We start from the raw sequence: 20,709 nt of genomic DNA on the forward strand, positions 1-20,709 counted from the left end.
GGTATGTTTATAGGGCCTCGCTGGGGACAATTGGTCAGGCCCTGATGAGGCAAAGAGGTGGGGGGGGGGCGGGGGAGTGTTGTGCGTTGGGGGTGGGTGGGGCTACGTGGGAAGCTCTTGATGGGACAGAGTGCCCGATCAGGAGGGCCCCCCACCAGCCCACAAGGTGGCCACCTGGTTTTACCAGGCGAGGGTTTTGAGGCTTTGCTGTCCAGCCACCAAGGGTAAACTTGCAGCGGAGGTGGGAACAGCCCCCCACCCCGCTCCACCAGCCTGCTTGTTTGGGGAGGGGGGGGGGGTTGTAAAATTCCAGCCGAAGGGTCACAAGTGGAGCATCTTGATGAATTCGCAGGACAGGACTGTGTGAGGTTATCCCAGTGAAAGGCAGGCTGCACAGACAAAGGTAGTCTGGGTAACATCTCCTCCTGCTGTCCTTGGAGATGAGCGAGTTCCGAGCAAGAAATGAATCAGTTAGTCTCAGTGCAGGCGTGATTTTTGGTTACGCTCAACTTGAATTGGATGCTGCAGTCGAACTGGAAGACTGCACTGAAGTGAATCGGATGAGGGGAATCTTGGCTTATTTGCAAAATTAACAGGTTTTCCAGATTAACAAAAGAAATCATACTTTTAAAAACAAACCTAAACAAACCTGGTGTTGGAACTCAATAGTGGGGACAAGTTGGATATAATGGGACATTTTAGATACAGTGATGAAGAACTTAAAGAAATATATCGATAGGTATAGCAGAGAAATAGGCCATTTGGCCCATACCATTGTTTATACTTCACATGAGCCTCCTGCCACCCTACCAGGATATCCTATTCCTTTCTCCCTTGTATCTTTCTCTAGCTTCATCTGAAGATTGTCCGACAGAATGAAGTGTAGCTTGACAAAGCTGTGAAACTATTCAGAATGGAGTTATAAGATAAATCACTAGTTTATTTGATTTAGCAGAGATTAATCACCAGTTTAAAATCCCATGAAAGAGACTGGGGAGCTTTTTTTTAAAAAAACTAATATTTGTGCACTCCAGTTTTAGTTGCACCTGCTAGTTAGTAGAGTAAAAAGCAAACGTAGACTTTAACTTTCATTATTAGACTGTCCAAGGATTATACACATAAGGGGAGGTTCTTTAAATTTGCTCGGTGCAGAGTTTCATGATCTGGGAGCATGCCGGGAATTCTGGCCAGGATCACAGCATGTCACGCTGGGTATTCCATCCATTAGTGTTAAATCGACAGAATATCTTGTGTGGGTGGTGGGGGAGGGGCACTGAGCTGTCTGCTCCAATTCCCAAAATGTGCTCCAAGTGCGCAAATTGGGCACTCACGGGGCGGGTGTGGTTGAATACAAAGTGACGATCCCTCTTTCACCCTGTTCCAGGTCAGGTATGCCATGATTAGATGCAACGTAAAGCTCCCTCTACATTATCCTATGATAGACACTGAACTTTCATATCCTACCTACTTACAACACCAGCTGGTTAGGAATTTGTGATTCTGTGATTACATGTCAATTCCCAAAAAGACCTTAAATGAAAAATCTGAGGATACAAGACTGAGAAAAGTAATGCTGAATAAATCAAGATGCCTGCCCTATAGCCGACTGTATGACAGAGCTTAGCATATAAAAGATATCCCAATGGTCAATGTACATCCACTAATCTCTTTGCATGTAACATTTCGATGAACATTTTAGGGGGCGAGGTTAATGTCAAAAGTACAACTTACCCAACTGTGCGTGTCGAGAGGTTAATGAGAAGGTCCATTACCTTGTACCAGCAACAGCTCCATCATTTTTGCCCAGCGGTTCATCCAGTTCTACTCCACACCATTCGCCCTTTGCAAAATCCGTCTCTCCTACATATTTTACTACTCCGGTTTTAGTGCCGCCCACCTGTAAAAATAATTTTTAAAATCTAGTGTAAATAAAAACTACCACCATGTCAATATGGGCTCATTTATCACAGCATTAAGGCATTACTTGTTTAATTGCCAAATAAATGAAAATGGCTGTGAAATCTAGTGGTTACATATTAGAGCACCAAGACCTTGCAATCTAATGTTGCAGTTACGTTGTTGCTGTGATTTGACTTCTATTTGTTAGGGCTGCTGAAGTTGCTGTAGAAGTCCAGAGTAGAGCATGTCTACCTGACCTGAACCCGACTGGGCCCGATGATGTGTCAGGTTCGGGTCAGGTCGCTCTTCGGGGTTCGACATTCGGGTTCGGATCGGCACAGACCAGGTCGGACAGTGACAGCCAGGATGTCAAGGCAGGAAACGTGCATCCAGACTGCGCACTAGTCTACAGAGTGCAATTCCATCCAAGGTAGAGCACAACCTCTTTAATATAATCAACTTCATTCCGGTGGTCGGGTCAGGCACGGGAAAAAAAAAATCAAAAAGGACTCGGGCTGGTCGGGTAGGATGTGGTTCTGTCGGGCTCGGATCGGGTTTCAATTGTAGACCCGAGCAGGCCTTTTGTCCAGAGCCCAGCAATGAGAGATTATTTGAGGGAGACAGCCTCATGGGAGCTTTACCTGGGTTTGACAGAGTAGGTAGCATCACTGTAATGCAATGCTAAGCCAGGTTTACAAAGTGCTCAGGGTGGGAGGGAGGGGAATGGGTGCACTAGATGTCCCAATCACTTTGTAAAACTCATTTGGAGTTGACTTAAAACGTTGAGAGTATGGCCACGTGTGCTTGCACTCCAAAATCATTTCCAATTTACAAGTTTGGATGGGATCTCAGAGCAGGTTATTTTTTTCTGGAGCTTGTCCAGTTTTTCACTCATCAGATCATCTTTTCAACACAAAGTCCACTTCATTTCTACTGACTGCTGCAGTCGTACCACAGTCTCCCAGCAGTAATTTCTGCAATTACTTCCAATTAACTAAACAAAGACGGTGAATTGCCAGCAGAGCACAGGTCAACAAATACATGCTGATCTCACTTTAAGTTCCATCCTTTGATTCAAAAGTAAAATTAAAATAGACTCCTTTTTAAACCATGAAGCTGTCCAGTAGCCATGGTGATCAAGGACTGGATACCCAACAAGGTTACAAGTTTGAATCTTAGCTACCATTGTCTTTCAGACTCGCCTGCCATCATTGGGCACATTTTCCAATTCTCAGCCAGGCCAGTAGAGGCAGTCAATCAGCAAGTCATATGGTGGTGGTTTGCAGAAGCCTGTGGCCTAAGTTGTTCTAGCCTCCGGAAAGGGAGAAGGAAGTAGCACTGGGAAATGTCAATAATATGTATAAATTGAATTAGTAAATAAAGAAAACCCCTCCACAGTACTGTTGAGAACTCTATAAATGGTGAAGTATAGGTTCTGGGAAGAGACAGAATTTGAATTCTTGTAAGCTGTAGGCTCAAAGTCACTGGTAATGGAGTTAAGTGTGGATTTTCTCATCTAGAATTACACACCATCACAGTAACAGCCGGTCGTAGTTGACAAATTTAGATGCTGTGGATTTGTGTTGCCACTATCATTTAACTGGAGGAGCATCAGTGTAGAATTGGCACAAACTATTTGGGCAAGAAACACATGTAAACAGTCCTACCCTTCCCCCAATCAGGATCATTTACAATGAATCAAAACATAATGAGTCAGATAAAGGAGCTTAAGCTGTCACTAGGCTAATGGAAATATAAATGTATTGACAATGTAAGCTTTAAAATGAGAACTAAATTATATATGTGCCGAAGAAGGGTCACTGACCCGAAACGTTAACTCTGCTTCTCTTTCCACAGATGCTGCCAGACCTGCTGAGTGATTCCAGCATTTCTTGTTTTTGTTGCTTTTAATTAAGCTGTCACTGTTTTGCAAATGCCAAATGCAATATTTCACTTTTCCCATGTTATTTCCAGACAGCCCTACTCCATCTACTAAAAGAACTAAAACTGTTGTTCCCAATTTGGCAAAAATCTCACTTTTAAAAAAAAAAGTCCAACTTCAGTTGCAAAGGAGGAGTTGTCAACACCAGTTGGAGACCTTGGGTGAAGTGAGGCTAGAGGCAGAGGAATAATTAGGCCTGGCCGCACATATATAATTTGGTTCTCATTTTAAAGCTTACATTGTCAATACATTTCTATTTCCATTAGCCTAGTGCTTGTGGTACTGGACTAGCAGAGAGGTTGTAAATTCAAATCCTACGGTGGGCGGCGCAGTGGTTAGCACCGCAGCCTCACAGCTCCAGGGACCCGGGTTCGATTCTGGGTACTGCCTGTGTGGAGTTTGCAAGTTCTCCCTGTGACTGCGTGGGTTTTCGCCGGGTGCTCCGGTTTCCTCCCACAACCAAAGACTTGCAGGCGATAGGTAAATTGGCCGTTGTAAATTGCCCCTAGTGTAGGTAGGTGGTAGGGAATATGGGATTACTGTAGGGTTAGTATAAATGGGTGGTTGTTGGTCGGCACAGACTCAGTGGGCCGAAGGGCCTGTTTCAGTGCTGTATTTCTAGATGGGAAAATTGGAAATCTGACTTGACTAAATCTGGTCATTTGTGGATTAACAGGAAGTGACTACAATGACTAGCAGGAAATGATTGTTTTAAGAACCCAATTGGCTCACTAATCTCCTTCAGGGAGACTTTTACCCAGTCTGGCCTATGTGACCTGAGACACTCTCATTTTGGGTCAGATTTTGATTTAGCAGCGCATCTAATGGTGTCTGGCATGAGTTAGACTTTCTCCCTGCATCTTTCATCTGAAAACATTTTTTGCCCACTGAGCTGCTGAAAGCGAGAGCTGATAACAGTACAGTGAGGGAAAGAAAGGGCAACCAACTGGGTATCTGCTTAACCAAAGAAAGAGAAGAATCAGATTAAAGCAGTTGAAAATGGACACAAAGGACTGAGAAGGAGGGTGAATTAAAGGGGATGAATTCAATGTCAAATCAAGTGCAGAGTGGGAAATAAAAGAGGAAAAGAACGATTGCATCAAGGGGGAGAAAAAAAAGACAGAAAAGAACAAAAAAAATTGACATGTTAAAGATCTCCCCAAAAATTCAAAACTTTAACAAAACTCCACAGCTATAATAATTAATTTTTGGTGCAACCGGTTGATTGTTAGTCATTAAGTTAATCAAGTCATTAAAAAGGTACTTGTTCGTAATGACGAGTTAACTTCTTGTGGTGAGTTTAATGGGCAATAAATGGGCAAATTTGTTCCTCAAACAAATTGGGAGGCTAAGGGACAGATGCATTTGTTTTTGAAACTCACAATGGAGTAGTGCAACTTGGACAATCACATTTAGCAATGCAACTGCTTCACTCCTGAAGTTGCTATACCGATTTTTCGATAGTGATGGGCACCATTAGCCTTGCTGTTATTTTGAAGCAAATTCTGGCCCTGTTGTTGGCTCAATACCCTCAAAGCAATGGGCAAGTAATACTGCCTTGCCAGGGTTGCCCATATCACAAGAACAAATTTATAATGGAAATAGCCTATGTAAAGCTTATCACATTGTAGTTACACCCTTCCATCAGTGATGATACTGCAGCATATCTACTGGGAGTGGGGGAACAGGGTGTTACAATGTGCCAAATTTACCTCAGCAGTTGACAGGACGGCATGCATCTCCAAATATATATTTTAATGGGACAGATCAGATTACAAATAAAAGAATCATAATGCATTGTTGCATGAATTGATGATGCTTTTCCTTAAAAAAAAACAGCATATCCATTGCCTTACTGCGAGCCAAGCCATGGAGAGCAGTTAAATGTAATAACTCATCTTATTTACAAGGGATTCAATCTGACCGGAACCACTTGAGCAGCCAAATATTGACAGAAAGATAAATCCACCGGCTGTGTTCTTGCACTCAACACCATACAACACGAGCAGTAATCCCAAAACCCTCACCGTTCCGTGCTCTCTATAAATCACAGAATCGTTACAGTGCAGAAGGAGGCCATTCGGCCCATCGTGTCTGCACTGGCTCTCTGAAAGAGCAATTCACTCAGTTCCATTCCCCTGCCTTCTCCCCGTAACCCCGCACATTCTTCCTTTTCATATAATTATCTAAAATGGAATGAACAGAATTCCTTCTGTCCATCACGCCAACACTGATTGAACGAACCCATTTAATCATTCCCCTTTCCATGAATGATTGAATCAGATGACCCCCCCCCCTCCCAGCAAACACAAAAGGGCCAAACAAAATAAAATAAAGTTTCCAGCCTATTGTGATAAATATGCAACTCTTCCACAGCTATTTCAAAGTGAATAACGAAGGTTGTTAAAGTTCTAGGATGGTGCTTTGTACAGTTTTTAAAAAAATCTTTAGCATTTATACAGCCTCTTTCATAACATCATGAGCCCCAAAGTGCTTTACAACCAAAGAAGTATTTTTGGATCATTGTAATGTTGGAAGTGTTGCAGCCAATTTGTGTACAGCAAGCAACAATGTGATAAAGGACCAGATAATCTGCTTTAAGTGATGTTGGTTGAGGGATAAATGTTGGCCAGGGCACCAGGGATACCTCCTGTGCTCTTTGAAAACAGATGTCCTCTTGTTTTGAGCGTCTCTTCCAAAAGGGACGAGTGCTGACAGTGCAGCACTCCCTCAGTACTGCACTGCAGAGTCAGCCCAGTTTATGTGCTCGGGTCTCTGGAGTGGAACTTGAATCGATAACATTATGACTGGGTTGAGAGTGCTAACACTGAGCCATGGCTGACACTTAGGGCTGAAGGATGCTGTTCCTGTCTGTCACGTGGGCCAACCCACCACGTTCACAAAGCAGGCGGCTATTTGTATAGTGGAGATGTGCCCCACCACCCACCCGCCCCCAACTCATGTGCATGGACGGGAGGTGAGACGCAATTACGGTGTCAGATGACTCCGGTGCTGGCGACATATTTAAAAACCTTCCAGCACCTGCCAGAGTCATTGTCAGCATTGTGCAGCTTAAAGCGTTGCTGGACTGGTTCCTGAACCCCTCAACACCAACCCCACCCCCCCCCCCACGGCCCAATGAGGACAGCACAGGATGGCCGAGGCAAGACAAAGGGTGGCCCCATGGTTTGGTGATGCCTCCCTGCAGATTCTCCTCCAGCCTGCAAGGCGAAGACAGGAGATTCTCTTCCCCAGGGATGGCAAGAGGAGGTACCACTGCTTGACCAAGCAAGCCTGGATGGAGATCGCAGAAGAGGTCAGCAGCCATGGGAGGGTCACACACTGGAACTGGGTGCAGTGCCAAAAGAGGTCAACAACCTCCTGCGTTTGGCCAAGGTGAGTGCACCATAACTCTCTCCTTGTTGGGGATTGCGTGCGACTACACGGAAGGGTGTGAGACACAGGGAGAGTGGCACTACCACGGCGATGGCAGAGGGGCTAGGGTATTACCTCTTCCCAACAGGTGCATGGCTGCATCTCCATCCTTCCTCTTGTAGGACAAGAGGGCCCACAACAGGAGGGAGACAGCCTGGACTGGTGGAGGAGTTCTGGACCTGCGTCGTCTCACCACCACTGAGGAAGAGGGTCCCAGGGCAGCCATGCTCTCTCAGGCAGACAGAGACATGGGAGTCTCTGCGCAAGAGAGTGAGGATCGACATAATCACTTCTGGAGACCCACATCATGTATTGGTTGGCATGACGAGATCTGCACAGCCTAACCCACACATGTTTACCAACTAGAAGGACAAGGGCAGCAAATGCATGGGACCACCACCACCTGCAAGTTCCCCTCCAAGTCACACACCATCCTGACTTGGAACTATATCCATCGTTCCTTCACTGTCGCTGGGTCAAAATCCTGGAACTCCTTTCCCAACAGCACTGTGGATGTACCTACCTCACATGGACTGCAGCAGTTCAAGAAGGCAGCTCACCACCACCTTCTCAAGGCCAATTAGGGATGGGCAATAAATACTGGCCTGGGCAATAATTGCTGGCCTGGCCAGCGATGCCCACATCCCATGAATGAATAAAAAATGTTTGTGTTCTTTCATGCAGGTTGCCGTGCGTAGGAGACTGCAGCTACAGGAGGACAGCCATCAATCTGTGGAGCAGTCAGAGGTCAACATGAATCTCCTGCTCCTTTCACCAGCACAGTTACTTTGACTTCGATGGGTTTGCACTTGGCTTTAGAATCAGGGTCACAAGCTGGTGAGAGCACCACACACACGCCCAAGCAACTGATTGAGGCTGAGACTGCCGAGGCCTACGCCTGTCAGAGGACTGTGGGTGGCCGGACTCACACTGAGCTCCAGGCAGATAAGCCTCTGGTGTCGACAGCACAGGGCATACTGGAGTTGCAGAGAGAGATACAGCACCATCTGGCGGAGATGCCAGAGGCAATGTGCAGCCACGAGTGGATGATGGCTTCCTCCATCGAGAGGCTGGCTCATGGAGAGCCAGATCCTCCAGGCACACACAAACCTGCACACCATCACCTTGGCCATGAGCTCAATGCAGAAGTGGCAAGGCGAGAGAAGGAACAGGAGCCTGGGGACTTTTCCCACTCCTCGTCCTTCTCTGGTTAGCAGGAAAGTTCAAGTAGGCCTTGAAAGGGAGGGGAGGCTGACCTCAGGACACTCCGACTGTGGACAGCAGCTCCTCAGCCCCTCCACCAGGGAGCCCAGCTCCAGCAGCCACGATGTCCGAGGAGAGTCCAGCACCTGTGCAGGAAACCTTCAGGCTGCCAGAGGACACCCGCCAAAGCCATGAGAGACCAAGGGGCAGCGTGATCAGCAGCCTGCCTCCAGCCCAACAGGGATCACATTGCATAGGAGCACTCACAAACATTAAAACCACCTAGCCATACTTGGGGACTCACAGGTGGAGAAAATATGTAATGTAGTGATTAATTAAAGGTTCCTTTGCACAAATCATGAGCGATCATTGTCTGAAAGCCATTTTCCATTATGCCTTAATTGTGAGCTGCTGACGTACCGCTTCCTCTTAGTGCAATGTCAATGTGACTACAGTCCTCATTAACATATGATCTCCCATGGGCACTAGCGTGCATTGCAGCTGGTTGTAAGTCAGGGAACACAAATGGAAAGGAGGTGACAGACTACATGCATTACGTCTTTATTGGATTCTCCGAGTGGAGATCAGATAAGATAAGGCTGAATCATTTGCAACAATCTTCAGCCAGAAGCGCCTAGTTGATGATCCATCTCCACCTCCTCCTGAAGTCCCCAGCATCACAGATGCCAGTCTTCAGCCAATTCGATTTTCTCTAGGTGATATCAAAAAACGACTGAAGGCACTGGATACTGCAAAGACTATGGGCCCTGACAATATTCCAGCAATAGTATTGAAGACCTGAGCTCCAGAGCTTGCCAAGCCCCTACCCAAGCTATTCCAGTACAGCAGCTACCTGGCAATGTGGAAAATTGCCCAGGTATGTCCTGTACACAAAAAGCAGGACAAGGCCAACACAGTCTATTACCGCCCCACCAGTCTACTCTCAATCAGTAGTAAAGTGATGGAAGGTGTCGTTGACAGTGCTATCAAGCGTCACTTGCTTAGCAATAACCTGCTTAGTGATGCTCAGTTTGGGTTCTGCCAAGGCAGCTCAGCTCCTTACCTCATTACAGTCTTGGTTCAAACATGGACAAAAGAGCTGAACACCAGAAGTGAGGGAAGAGTGATTGCCCTTGATATCAAGGCAGCATTTGGCCGAGTATGGCATCAAGGAGCCCGAGCAAAACTGGAGTCAATGGGAATCAGGGGGAAAATTCTCTCTGGTTGGAGTCATACCTAGTGCAAAGGAAGATGGTTGTGGTTGTTGGAGGTCAATCATTTCAGCTACAGGAGTTCCTCAGGATAGTGTCCTAGGCCCAACCATCTTCAGCTGCTTCATCAATGACCTCCCTCCAATCATAAGGTCAGAAATGGGGATGTTCGCTGATGATTGCACAATGTTCAGCACCATTCGCAACTCCTGATACTGAAGCGGTCCATGTAGAAATACAGCAAGACCTGGACAATATCCAGGCTTGGGCTGATAAGTGGCAAGTAACATTCACGCCATACAAGTGCCAGGCAATGACCATCTTCAACAAGAGAATCTAACCATCAACCCTTGACATTCAATGGCATTATGATCGCTGAATCCCCCACTATCAACATCTTGGGGGCTACCATTGACCAGAAACTGAACTGGAGTACCATCGCTGCAAGAGCAGGTCAGAAGCAAAGAATCCTGCAGTGAGTAACTCACCTCCTGACTCCACAAAGCCTGTCCACCATCTACAAGGCACAAGTCAAGAGTGTGATGGAATGCTCTCCACTTGCCTGGATGGGTGCAGCTCCATCAATACTCAAGAAGCTCGACACCATCCAGGACAAAGCAGCCCGCTTGATTGGCACCCCAAATACAAACATTCACTCCCTCCACCACCGACGCACAGTGGCAGCAGTGTGTACCATTTACAAGATGCACTGCAGCAACATACCAAGGCTCCTTAGACAGCATCTTCCAAATCCATGACCTCTACCACCTTGAAGGACAAGGGCAGCAGATGCATGGGAAAACCACCACCTGCAAGTTCCCCTCCAAGTCACACACCATCCTGACTTGGAACTATATCGCCGTTCCTTCACTGTCACTGGGTCAAAATCCTGGAACTCCCTCCTTAACAGCACTGTTGGTGTACCTACCCCACATAGACTGCAGCCATTCAAGAAGGCAGCTCACCACCACCTTAAGGGCAATTAGGGATGGGCAATAAATGCTGGCATGGCCAGCAACGCCCACATCCCATGAATGAATTAAAAAAAAACATAGGAGTGGCTGGAACCGGGAGATTATGAGATTGTCCCTTGCCTCCTTTGCGCGCCGCTCAATCTGTCTGGCCTCCAGTGCAAGGTCTTCACCATCCATTGCTGTTTGCCTCTTTCCACTCCTTGGTGTCTTCCTCGTCGTTGGATGAGTGTCGCTCAGGCATCTCATCGTCATGTAAGGTCTCTCCCCTCTGCAGGTCTACATTGTGCAGAGCACAGCAGACCACCACGATCCACAGCAAAACCCTCGCCGAGGCATAATGCAGGGCTCCACCAGTTCGATCCAGGCACCAGAATCTCATCTTCAACAGCTCAATGGCCGTTCGGGTGGACCTTTGACAAGTGTTGTCCCTCTCCTCCACTGCCATGGGACGGTTCCTCACAGGTTTGAGTAACCAAGTCTTCAATGGGTAGCCCTTATCTCCGAGAATCCATCCCTGAAGGTAAGTAGAGGGCCTGAAAAGCTGTGGCACCTGGGACTGTCGAAATATGTAGACGTTGCGGCTGCTTCCCGGGAAGTGGGCACATACCTACAGGGAACTCTTTTGGTGGTCGCAGACCAGTTGAATGTTGATTGAATGGAAGCCCTTCTGTTGATGAAGGTGGCTGGCTGGTCAGTTGGAGCTTTGATGGCCACATGTGTGCAATTCATCACATCTTGCACCTGGGGAAATCCAGCGATGGCCCCGAATCCGATGACCCTCTCGGCCTGACTGTCAGGGTCAGTCCGGTAGCACCCAGTCACCAGCCCTCTTGAACAGGGTATTGGTCACCTCCTTGATGCAGTGGTGGGCTGCTGCCTGTGAGACCCCACACACATCCCCGGTGGATCTGTGGAAAGATCCAGATGCATAGAAGTTTAGTGCCACTGTGAACTTATGAGCCAATGGCATAAAGTGACCCCCAAATCCCAGAAGTCGCAAATCGTCCTGCAGCAAAGCGCAGGAGTCGGTGACAGCTTCCCTCGAGAGCAGTCGTCTTCACTGACAATGGCGCTCGGACATTTGGAGGTAGCTGATCAGAGTCCAGTACGCACGCTGGTACAGGTAGGCCCTTCTTGGCCTGGCCGTCTGCTGCTGCTCTCTTACTCGAGCTTCACAGGCAGGCGCAGCTGACTTTTGGCCCTCCCTCTGCTGGAGGCACCTCATCACGCCATGGGGTCCAAAAAGGCAGGGTGTAGGAGACCCATGCCAGGTGACCTGTGGGCCTGCAGATCAATGTCAATGCAGATACTCTGACTTGGCAACTGAGATTCTGACAATTCTCTTGGTGGAGTCTCTGATGGTCCTCAGAACCCAACCTTGCTGATAACCACCCCTCTCATCCAGCAGTACAAGTGACCAAACATCATATACATTGGTTTGGTAAACCAATACAACCCCCTCAAGCCCACACTAATTTCTTGCCGAGCCCACCCCCCCCCCACCCCACCCCCCCAAGACCCTGAATTCCCTTGCAGAGCAGCACAGTCTGACAATGGCCTCCTAAAACCCCCTCTTCCCCTATACAACAATGCCCTGGGCTGCCTCCCCATGGCGACAATGTGGTCTCTTGCCTTGGTGCCACCAGGTTTTAACAGCCGTAAACCAAAAGGCATGCGAGTGCTGCCTGCCATCCACTAAATCAAGGGCCAACCATTAAGCTGAGAGTAATTAGATTTAAATGTATTCAAAAAAGAAGTTTCTCAGCAATTTAAAATAGCTTTCCTTCGTGGCAGGAGTCAGTGCCGCCATAGTGCTTTCCTGCTGCTGACAGAATCCGAAACAGAAGTCATGACCCCAGATTTCCGGGTGGGCAGTTCCGATGCGATTCTCTGTCCCCCCACACCACTATTCCTTCTTTAAATGGCTGCATTAAATTCTGCCCTTGAGCATTGGAAATATGAAATAATACCAGAAAATGTTTAAAATGCATAATATTTTGATGTTTTCAGCTGGAAATCTTAATCTTGAGGGCAAGCGGATGGGGCTGATGGGAAACCGGCTCGCAAAAGGAGCAGCATTACCACAACTCTGCCGAGCTGCTTCTTGATTCCACCTTCCTGGGAGGAATGAAACAGAGGACAAGCATGAACTGGTGAGCAACACTTGTTTCATTACACAGGCTGATGCAAGCTGCTCAGGGTAGGTTCACTGATTCATAAAGAGCATGCAAAGGAAGTCTAAACTCATTAGGGCTGAAATTTTGCTGAGCATGCAGAGATCACATTAATTAGTAATTTGTCTATTGCCCCCACAGGATTGCATAACTTTACTCGATGCACTTTCTGGAAGGTTCCGGTGTGTTCGTGTGCACCAAAAGTAGCTGAGTGACTAATCATTCCTGCAGAAGTATGCTGCTTAACTAATGAAACAGCTACTTCATTGTTATTAGTGTTCGGTGGATCAATCCAGTCTTGCAGTATGCAATTGCTGGGAGAAATTAGGATGCAGAGGAGACAGTGTAAGGCACAAGTGCTTCAAAGATCTGCAGACCATAAATCAGTGATGTGAGAACAAGGAGTTCTGCTCTGTGTGGTACCAAGGGGCAACCCACTAACAACCAGAGGGTTAAGAGGCATGGGAAGCCATTGTGCCCAGCTGTGAACAGAGTCACATACCCACATAAACTCGCAGGAAATCCAACAAACAGTACTAGAATTGGAATAAAGATACTCAAATGAGAAATTGAGGGTAACCATGGAAAAATACACATGCATGTGAAATAATGTGTCATATATGGTATGCAGCACCTGATGCATTTATTGGAATACTTTAAGCCAGTAACTTGCTGCAATACAAGGGCAATAATGAATATGTTTGAGAGATCGAACATGCTAAAAATAAGAACAAAAATTGAAGACTGATTATCTCTCACTTAAATAGATGACAATAAATGTGTGTTGGGTTATCAAACTTACTACAGCGAAGATAAAATACCTGCATTTATATAGTGCCTTTCACGTCCCAAAACACTTTACAGCCAATGAAGTATAGACATTGTTGGAATGTAGAAAACGCGGATGTCAATTTGCACACAGCAAGCTCCCACAAACAGCAGTGATAATGACCAGATAACACGTTATGTAAAGGGCCCTAAAACTACAGCCTAAAAAGAGGCAACATCAAATAATTTACTTTTTCAGTGGAGATTTTTATTTGAAAAACATGTAGGTATCAATGTAGAAACACAGAAACTCTAATAAAGCCTCTCACACTCTTCAAATAGATTAGAGATACAGCACTGAAACAGGCCCTTCGGCCCACCGAGTCTGTGCCGAACATCAACCACCCATTTATACTAATCCTACACTAATCCCATATTCCTACCAAACATCCCCACCTGTCCCTATATTTCCCTACCACCTACCTATACTAGTGACAATTTATAATGGCCAATTTACCTATCAACCTGCAAGTCTTTTGGCTTGTGGGAGGAAACCGGAGCACCCAGAGAAAACCCATGCAGACACAGGGAGAACTTGCAAACTCCACACAGGCAGTACCCGGAATCGAACCCGGGTCAATAGGCTATAATGGAACTCACCAGATGGGAAGCAGCTTACAGTAATGATATGGTATAGCGATATAATAATTATCATACTAGACTAGCAACCCCGAGATCACAAGTTCAAGTCCCACCATGATAAATTATGTTCAATAAATCTGGTAAAATTGTGTCTAAGGCCAGGAAATATGGTTAAAACTGACATCTTTCAGATCTGACTCTTCATATCCTCTGCAGTCTTAAGGTGACAATCTGTCACCATCTCCTCTCAGTAATTAGGGACACACAATAAATGCAGTCATTGTCAACCACATGCTGAGAAGTGTTTATAAAATGGTGACATGGAAGCGTAAAAGAGGAACATGCTCCTGATTTGTACAATTAAAATTGGAGGAGATCAGGACAAGCTGATCAGGATGTTTAAAAAAAAAAGAGGGATCCTCGGCTTTGTAAATAGAGGCAGAAAGTACAAAAGCAAGGAAGTTATGCTAAAGTTTTATAAAACCCTGGTTAGGCCTCAGCTGGAGCGCTGTGTTTAATTCTGGGAACCACACATCAGTAAGGATGTCAAAGCCTTGCAGAGGGTGCAGAGAGCAGATTTACCAGAACGGTACCAGGAACGGGAGACTTCAGTTACATGGACAGACTAGAGAATTGGTGATAACCTTCTGAACTCTAAGATGAACTAAGAGGAGATTTAAATTTAATAGATCTTACATCAGAGTGATGTCACAATCAACAGAGAGAGCAGGGAAGAAGTTACCTGTTTGGTGAGTATCTGGTAAGTGATTAAGGTCCATTCTAATCCTAATGTTTAAAATACTAAAGGAACTTTAGTAAGCTTAATAAAATAGATTTTAAAAGTGAAAATAAAATAATTGAATAAAATAATGTAGTTAATTAAAACACATTCAGCATGGCAGGATAGGTGATGTGTCACGACTGCAGCATGTGGGAGCTCCTGGATGTCAGAGAGATCCAGGACAAAAACGTCTGCAGTAAGTGTTTGCAGCTCGAAGGGCTTCAAGCTCAGTCATGAAACTGGAGTCCGAGCTGCAAACACTGCGACACATCAGGGAGGTGAAAAGTTACCTGGACAGTTTGTACCAGGAGGTGGTTACACCCCTTAGGATAGGGTCTTCTGATTTGGTCAGTGGTCAGGGACAGGACAGTGTGGCTGCAGCTGAGGCAGGTAAGGGGACCCAGAGGGAAGGAGTGCAGTAGCCTCAGCCTTTGCGATTGTCCAACGGGTTTGAGGTTCTTTCAGCTCATTTGTAAGAGTGGGGAGGGGGGGGGGGCTGCAGGGTGGATGAGCAACCTGACCATGGCACTATGGTACAGGAAGCCATTCAAGTAGAGGGAGAAAAAAGGAATGTAGTGGTAGTAGGGGACAGTATAGTTAGGGGGATTGACACTGTTCTCTGCAGCAAACAGCGAGAATCCAGACTGCTGTGTTGCCTGCCTGGTGCCAGGGTTCGGGACATCTGCTCAGGACTGGAGAGGAACTTACAGTGGGAGGGGGTGAATCCAGTGACGTGGTCCATGTAGGTATCAAAGACATAGGAAGGACAAGGAAAGAGGTTCTGCAGAAGATAGTCAGTATAAGGAATTAGGCACTAAATTAAGCAGAATCTCAAAAGGTAATAATCTCTGGATTATTACCTGAGCCACGTGCAAATTGGCATAGGGCAAATAGGATTTGAGAAATTAATGCATTGCTCAAAGACTGGTGTGGTAGAAATGGGTTCCAGTTCATGGGGCACTGGCACCAGTACTGGGGAAAGTGGTGGCTGTATCATTGGGATGGTCTACACCTGAACCGTGCTCGGGGCCGGTGTTCTAGTGAGCCATATAACTAAGGAAGTAGAGAGGGTTTTAAACTGTAGTGGGGGCAAGAGAGCAAATTTGGGAAGATATGGTAAACCAAGGGGTAGAGCCAAGGCAAGAGAGAAAGGTATTAATATGGGAAATGATAAACAGACTGTGACAGAAGGGACAGAGCATACAAATTTAAGAGTAAATCAACAGATAAGGCTGGAGGTTACAAAAATAATAAAAAGGACACAACTAAAGGCTCTGTATCTGAATGCATGTAGCATTCAAAACAAAACAGATGAACTGAGAGCGCAAATAGAAACAAATAAATACGATCTGATAGCCATTACAGAGACATGGCTGCAGCATGACAGATTGGGACCTGAATATTGAAGGGTACATGGCATTTAGGAAGGACAGGAAGCTAGGAAAAGGTGGAGGGGTAGCTCTTTTAATTAATGATGGTATTAACGCAATAGAGGGGGATGGCCTAAATTCAGGAGACCAGGATGTAGAAGCAGTTTGGGTAGAGATGAGAAATCATAAAGGCAAGAAGTCACTTGTGGGAGTGGTGTACAGGCCACCTAACATTAACCACACTACCATCACTAGAGAAAAAGTACTAGGAAAACAAATAGGACTAAAGGCTGACAAGTTCCCTGGACCTGATGGCCTGCATCCTTGGATCTTAAACGAAACAGCTGCAGAAATGGTGGAAATGGCGACTCACCAACTTTAAGGGCATTTAAGTGGTCATTGGATAGACATATGGATGAAAATGGAATAGTGTAGGTCAGATGGTTTCACAGGTCGGCACAACATCGAGGGCCGAAGGGCCTGTACTGCGCTGTAATGTTCTAATTCTAAAAAAAGGTACAGCGATAATTATGGGGGATTTTAACCTACATATCGACTGGAAAAATCAGATGGGCAAAGGTAGCCTAGATGAGGAGTACATAGAATGTTTTCGGGATAATTTCTCAGAACAATACATTCTGGAGCCAAAGAGCAGGCTATACTAGACCTGGTATTGTGCAACAAGATAGGATTAATTAATTAATGACCTCATAGTTAAGGTGCCCCAAGGTAGCAGCGATCATAATCTGATTGAATTTTACATTCAGTTTGAGGGAGAGAAGAGTGGGTCTAAGACTAGTATTTTAAACTTAAATAAGAACAATTATGAGGGCATGAAAGCAGAGCTAGCTAAAGTAAACTGGCAAATCAGGTTAAGGGATATGTCCGGCAAACCCCTCACCTGCCAAGACTGAGGAACACATGATTTTGCCACATAAACATTAAAACTTAAAATTGCAAGACCCTGACTAGAAGGACATTTGCAAACTCCTTGCAATGTTGGAACAATGTTGGTCGTAGCTTCCCCAATACACAGAAGAAGTGGTCAGACCAGTTTTAGTCTCACGACTAGCTGGCTGCTGAGATTTGAACTACCAACAAAGGATTCAAACTCAGAAAGCTCCTGCCTCCTGGTTTGATAAGACCTCTCTCCTGTCTGCCCACATCTCGTTTTCACCAGCTTCAGAAACCATTGAAGACACAAACGCAGAGAGAAAGAGTCTCCTATGTGAACAATGTTTAAAAGGAACACTGGTCCCCAGTGAAACACAAGACCATATTTTCAATCAAGGACTACAACGAGCTCGAAGCACAGTAACAAGAGATTACCTCAAACTGTTCTACTTATCTTTTCTTCTGCTCTTTTCTGTCCCTATTTGCATGTGTGTATCACGTGTGCATGCTAGCATCGGCACGTCGTATATCCATAGGTGTTAACCATATTAGAGTTTAAGTTTAAGGTTTAATAAATTTCATCTTTCTTGTTTCAACCAAAGAAAGCCTGTTTGTGCTCATTTCTTGGCCTTATAATTGGAAAGTTGTGAACAAGGATTCACAAAGGGGGAGCTCAAAACTGTGTTTAAAATTAAACCCTGTTACAATAAAAGACCAGGTGAAGATAGTAACAGACCCCTAGACACCTTTCTCACCTGGTCGTAACAGATAAGTCAATAGAGATGCAGTGGCAGACATTTAAGGGGATATTTCAGAATACATAGAATAGATACATTTCAACGAGAAAGAAAAATTCAAAGGGTGGGACCCGCCATCGTGGTTAACTAAAACAGTTAAAGATAGTATCAAACTTAAAGAAAAAACCTATAATTGCACAAAGATGGGAAGGTCAGAAAATTGGACAGAATATAAAAGACAGCAAAGAATGGTTAAAAGGTTGATAAGGATGGTAAAATTAGAGCATGAGAGAAAGCTAGTTAGAAATATAAAGACAGATAGTAAGAGTTTCTATAGATATTTTAAAAGAGTTTAAGTGAGCGTTGGTCCTATAGAAAGTGAGTCTGGGGAATTAATAATGGATAATAAGGAGCTGGCAGATGAACTGAACAGATATTTTGCATCGGTGTTCACTATAGAGGATACAAGTAACATCACAGTATTAGCTGTAAGTCAGGAAACGGAAGGGAGGGAGGAATTCAAGAAAATTACAATCACCAGGGAAGTGGTACTGAACAAATTGTTGGAGCTGCAGGCTGACAAGTCCCCAGGTCCTGATGGACTTCATCCTAGGGTATTAAAAGAAGTGGCTAGTGAAATAGTTGATGCATTAGTTTTAATTTTCCAAAATTCCCTAGATTCGGGGAAGGTTTCATTAGATTGGAAAATAGATGTAACTCCTTTATTCAAAAAAGGGAGACATAAAGCAGGAAACTACAGGCCAGTTAGCTCAACATTTGTCTTAGGGAAAATGTTAGAAGCTATTATTCAAGACCTTATAGCAGGGCATTTAGAAACATTCAAGGTAATCAGGCCGAGTCAACATGGTTTTGCGAAAAGGAAATCATGTTTAACCAATTTATTGGAGTTCTTTGAGGGAGTTATGTGTGTTATGGATAAAGGGGAACTTGGATGTGTTGTACTTAGATTTCCAGAAGGCATTTGATAAGGTGCCACATTCAAAGGTTATTGCAGAAAATAAAAGGTCATGTTGTATGGGGTAACATATTGGCATGGATAGAAGATTGGCGGGCGGCACAGTGGCGCAGTGGTTAGCACCGCAGCCTCACAGCTCCAGCGACCCGGGTTCAATTCTGGGTACTGCCTGTGTGGAGTTTGCAAGTTCTCCCTGTGTCTGCGTGGGTTTCCTCCGGGTGCTCCGGTTTCCTCCCACATGCCAAAGACTTGCAGGTTGATAGGTTAATTGGCCATTATAAATTGCCCCTAGTATAGGTAGGTGGTAGGGAAATATAGGGACAGGTGGGGATGTGGTAGGAATATGGGATTAGTGTAGGATTAGTATAAATGGGTGGTTGATGGTCGGCACAGACTCGGTGGGCCGAAGGGCCTGTTTCAGTGCTGTATCTCTAAAACTAAACTAAAAAAAAACTAACAGGAAACAGAGAGTAGGCATAAATGGGTCATTTTCTGGTTGGCAAGATGTAACGAGTGGTGTGCCACTGGGGTTTGTGCTGGGGCCTCAACTTTTTACAATTTATATAAATGACTTGGATGAAGGGACCAAAGATATGGTTGCTAAATTTGCTGATGACACAAAGATAAGTAGGGAAGTAACTTGTGAAGAGGACACAAGGAGGCTATAAAGGGCTATAGATAGGTTGAGTGAGTAGACAAAGACCTGGCAAATGCAGTAGAATGTGGAAAAGTGTAAAGTTGTCCACTTTGACAGGAAGACTTAAAAAGCATATTATCTAAAAGGTGAGAGATTGCAGAGCTCTGAGATGCAGAGGGATCTGGGTGTCCTAGTTCATGAATCGCAAAAGGTTAGTATGCAGGTACAGCGCGTAATTAGGAAAGCTGATTGAATGTTATTGTTATCGCGAGGGAAATTGAATACAAAATTAGGGAGGTTATTGGTGAGACCAGATCTGGAGTACTGTGTACAGTACTGGTCTCCTTACTTAAGGAAGGTTGTAAATGCGTTGGAGGCAATACAGAGAAGGTTTACTAGACTTATACCTGGAATTGGCAGGCTGTCTTATGAGGAAAGATTGGACAGGCTAGGCTTGTATCCGCTGGAATTAAGAGTAAGAGGCAACTTGATTGAAACATAAGATCCTGAGGGGTCTTGACAAGGTGGATGTGGAAAGGATGTTTCCCCTTATGGGAGAATCTAGAACTAGGAGTCGCTGTTTAAAAATGAGGGGTCACCCATTTAAGACAGAGATGAGGAGAAATTTCTTCTGAGGGTTGTGGGTCTTTGGAATTCTCTTCCTCAAAAGGCAGTGGAACCAAAAGAACCAGATGGTGGATGAGGAGATTTTTAAAAATATATATATATACAAATGCAGTGAGTTATGATGATCTGGAATGCACCCACTGAAAGGGCAGTGGAAGCATATTCAATATTAACTTTGAAATGGGAATTGGATAAATACACGAAGGAGAAATAAAATATGTAGGAATATGGGGAAAGAGCACGAGTGTGGGACTAACTGGGTCACTCTTTCAAAGTGCCAGAACAGGCATGATTGGCCAAATGGCCTCCTTCTATACTGTATGATTCTAATTGTTTACCTTATCCATGCAATTGCATTTCAGCACATGTGCAGCAGTGGTTGACACGAAATGTATTATCTGTATAGCTATGAAATGGCAAGGTATACACATGCATTTAT

At 45.1% G+C, this 20,709-nt stretch overlaps 1 protein-coding gene across 1 annotated transcript in view; it reads right to left on the reverse strand.

Annotated features, from left to right (window-relative positions):
* Window positions 1-20,709, reverse strand: part of clip2 (CAP-GLY domain containing linker protein 2) — a 228,241-nt gene that overhangs the window by 106,706 nt on the left and 100,826 nt on the right. The window contains 1 exon segment of the mRNA XM_068010178.1: window positions 1,773-1,897. Coding sequence (XP_067866279.1) covers window positions 1,773-1,897 — 125 coding nt within the window.

This window comes from Heterodontus francisci, chromosome 30 (assembly GCF_036365525.1).
Source record: "Heterodontus francisci isolate sHetFra1 chromosome 30, sHetFra1.hap1, whole genome shotgun sequence".
NCBI classification, from domain to species: Eukaryota; Metazoa; Chordata; class Chondrichthyes; order Heterodontiformes; family Heterodontidae; genus Heterodontus; species Heterodontus francisci.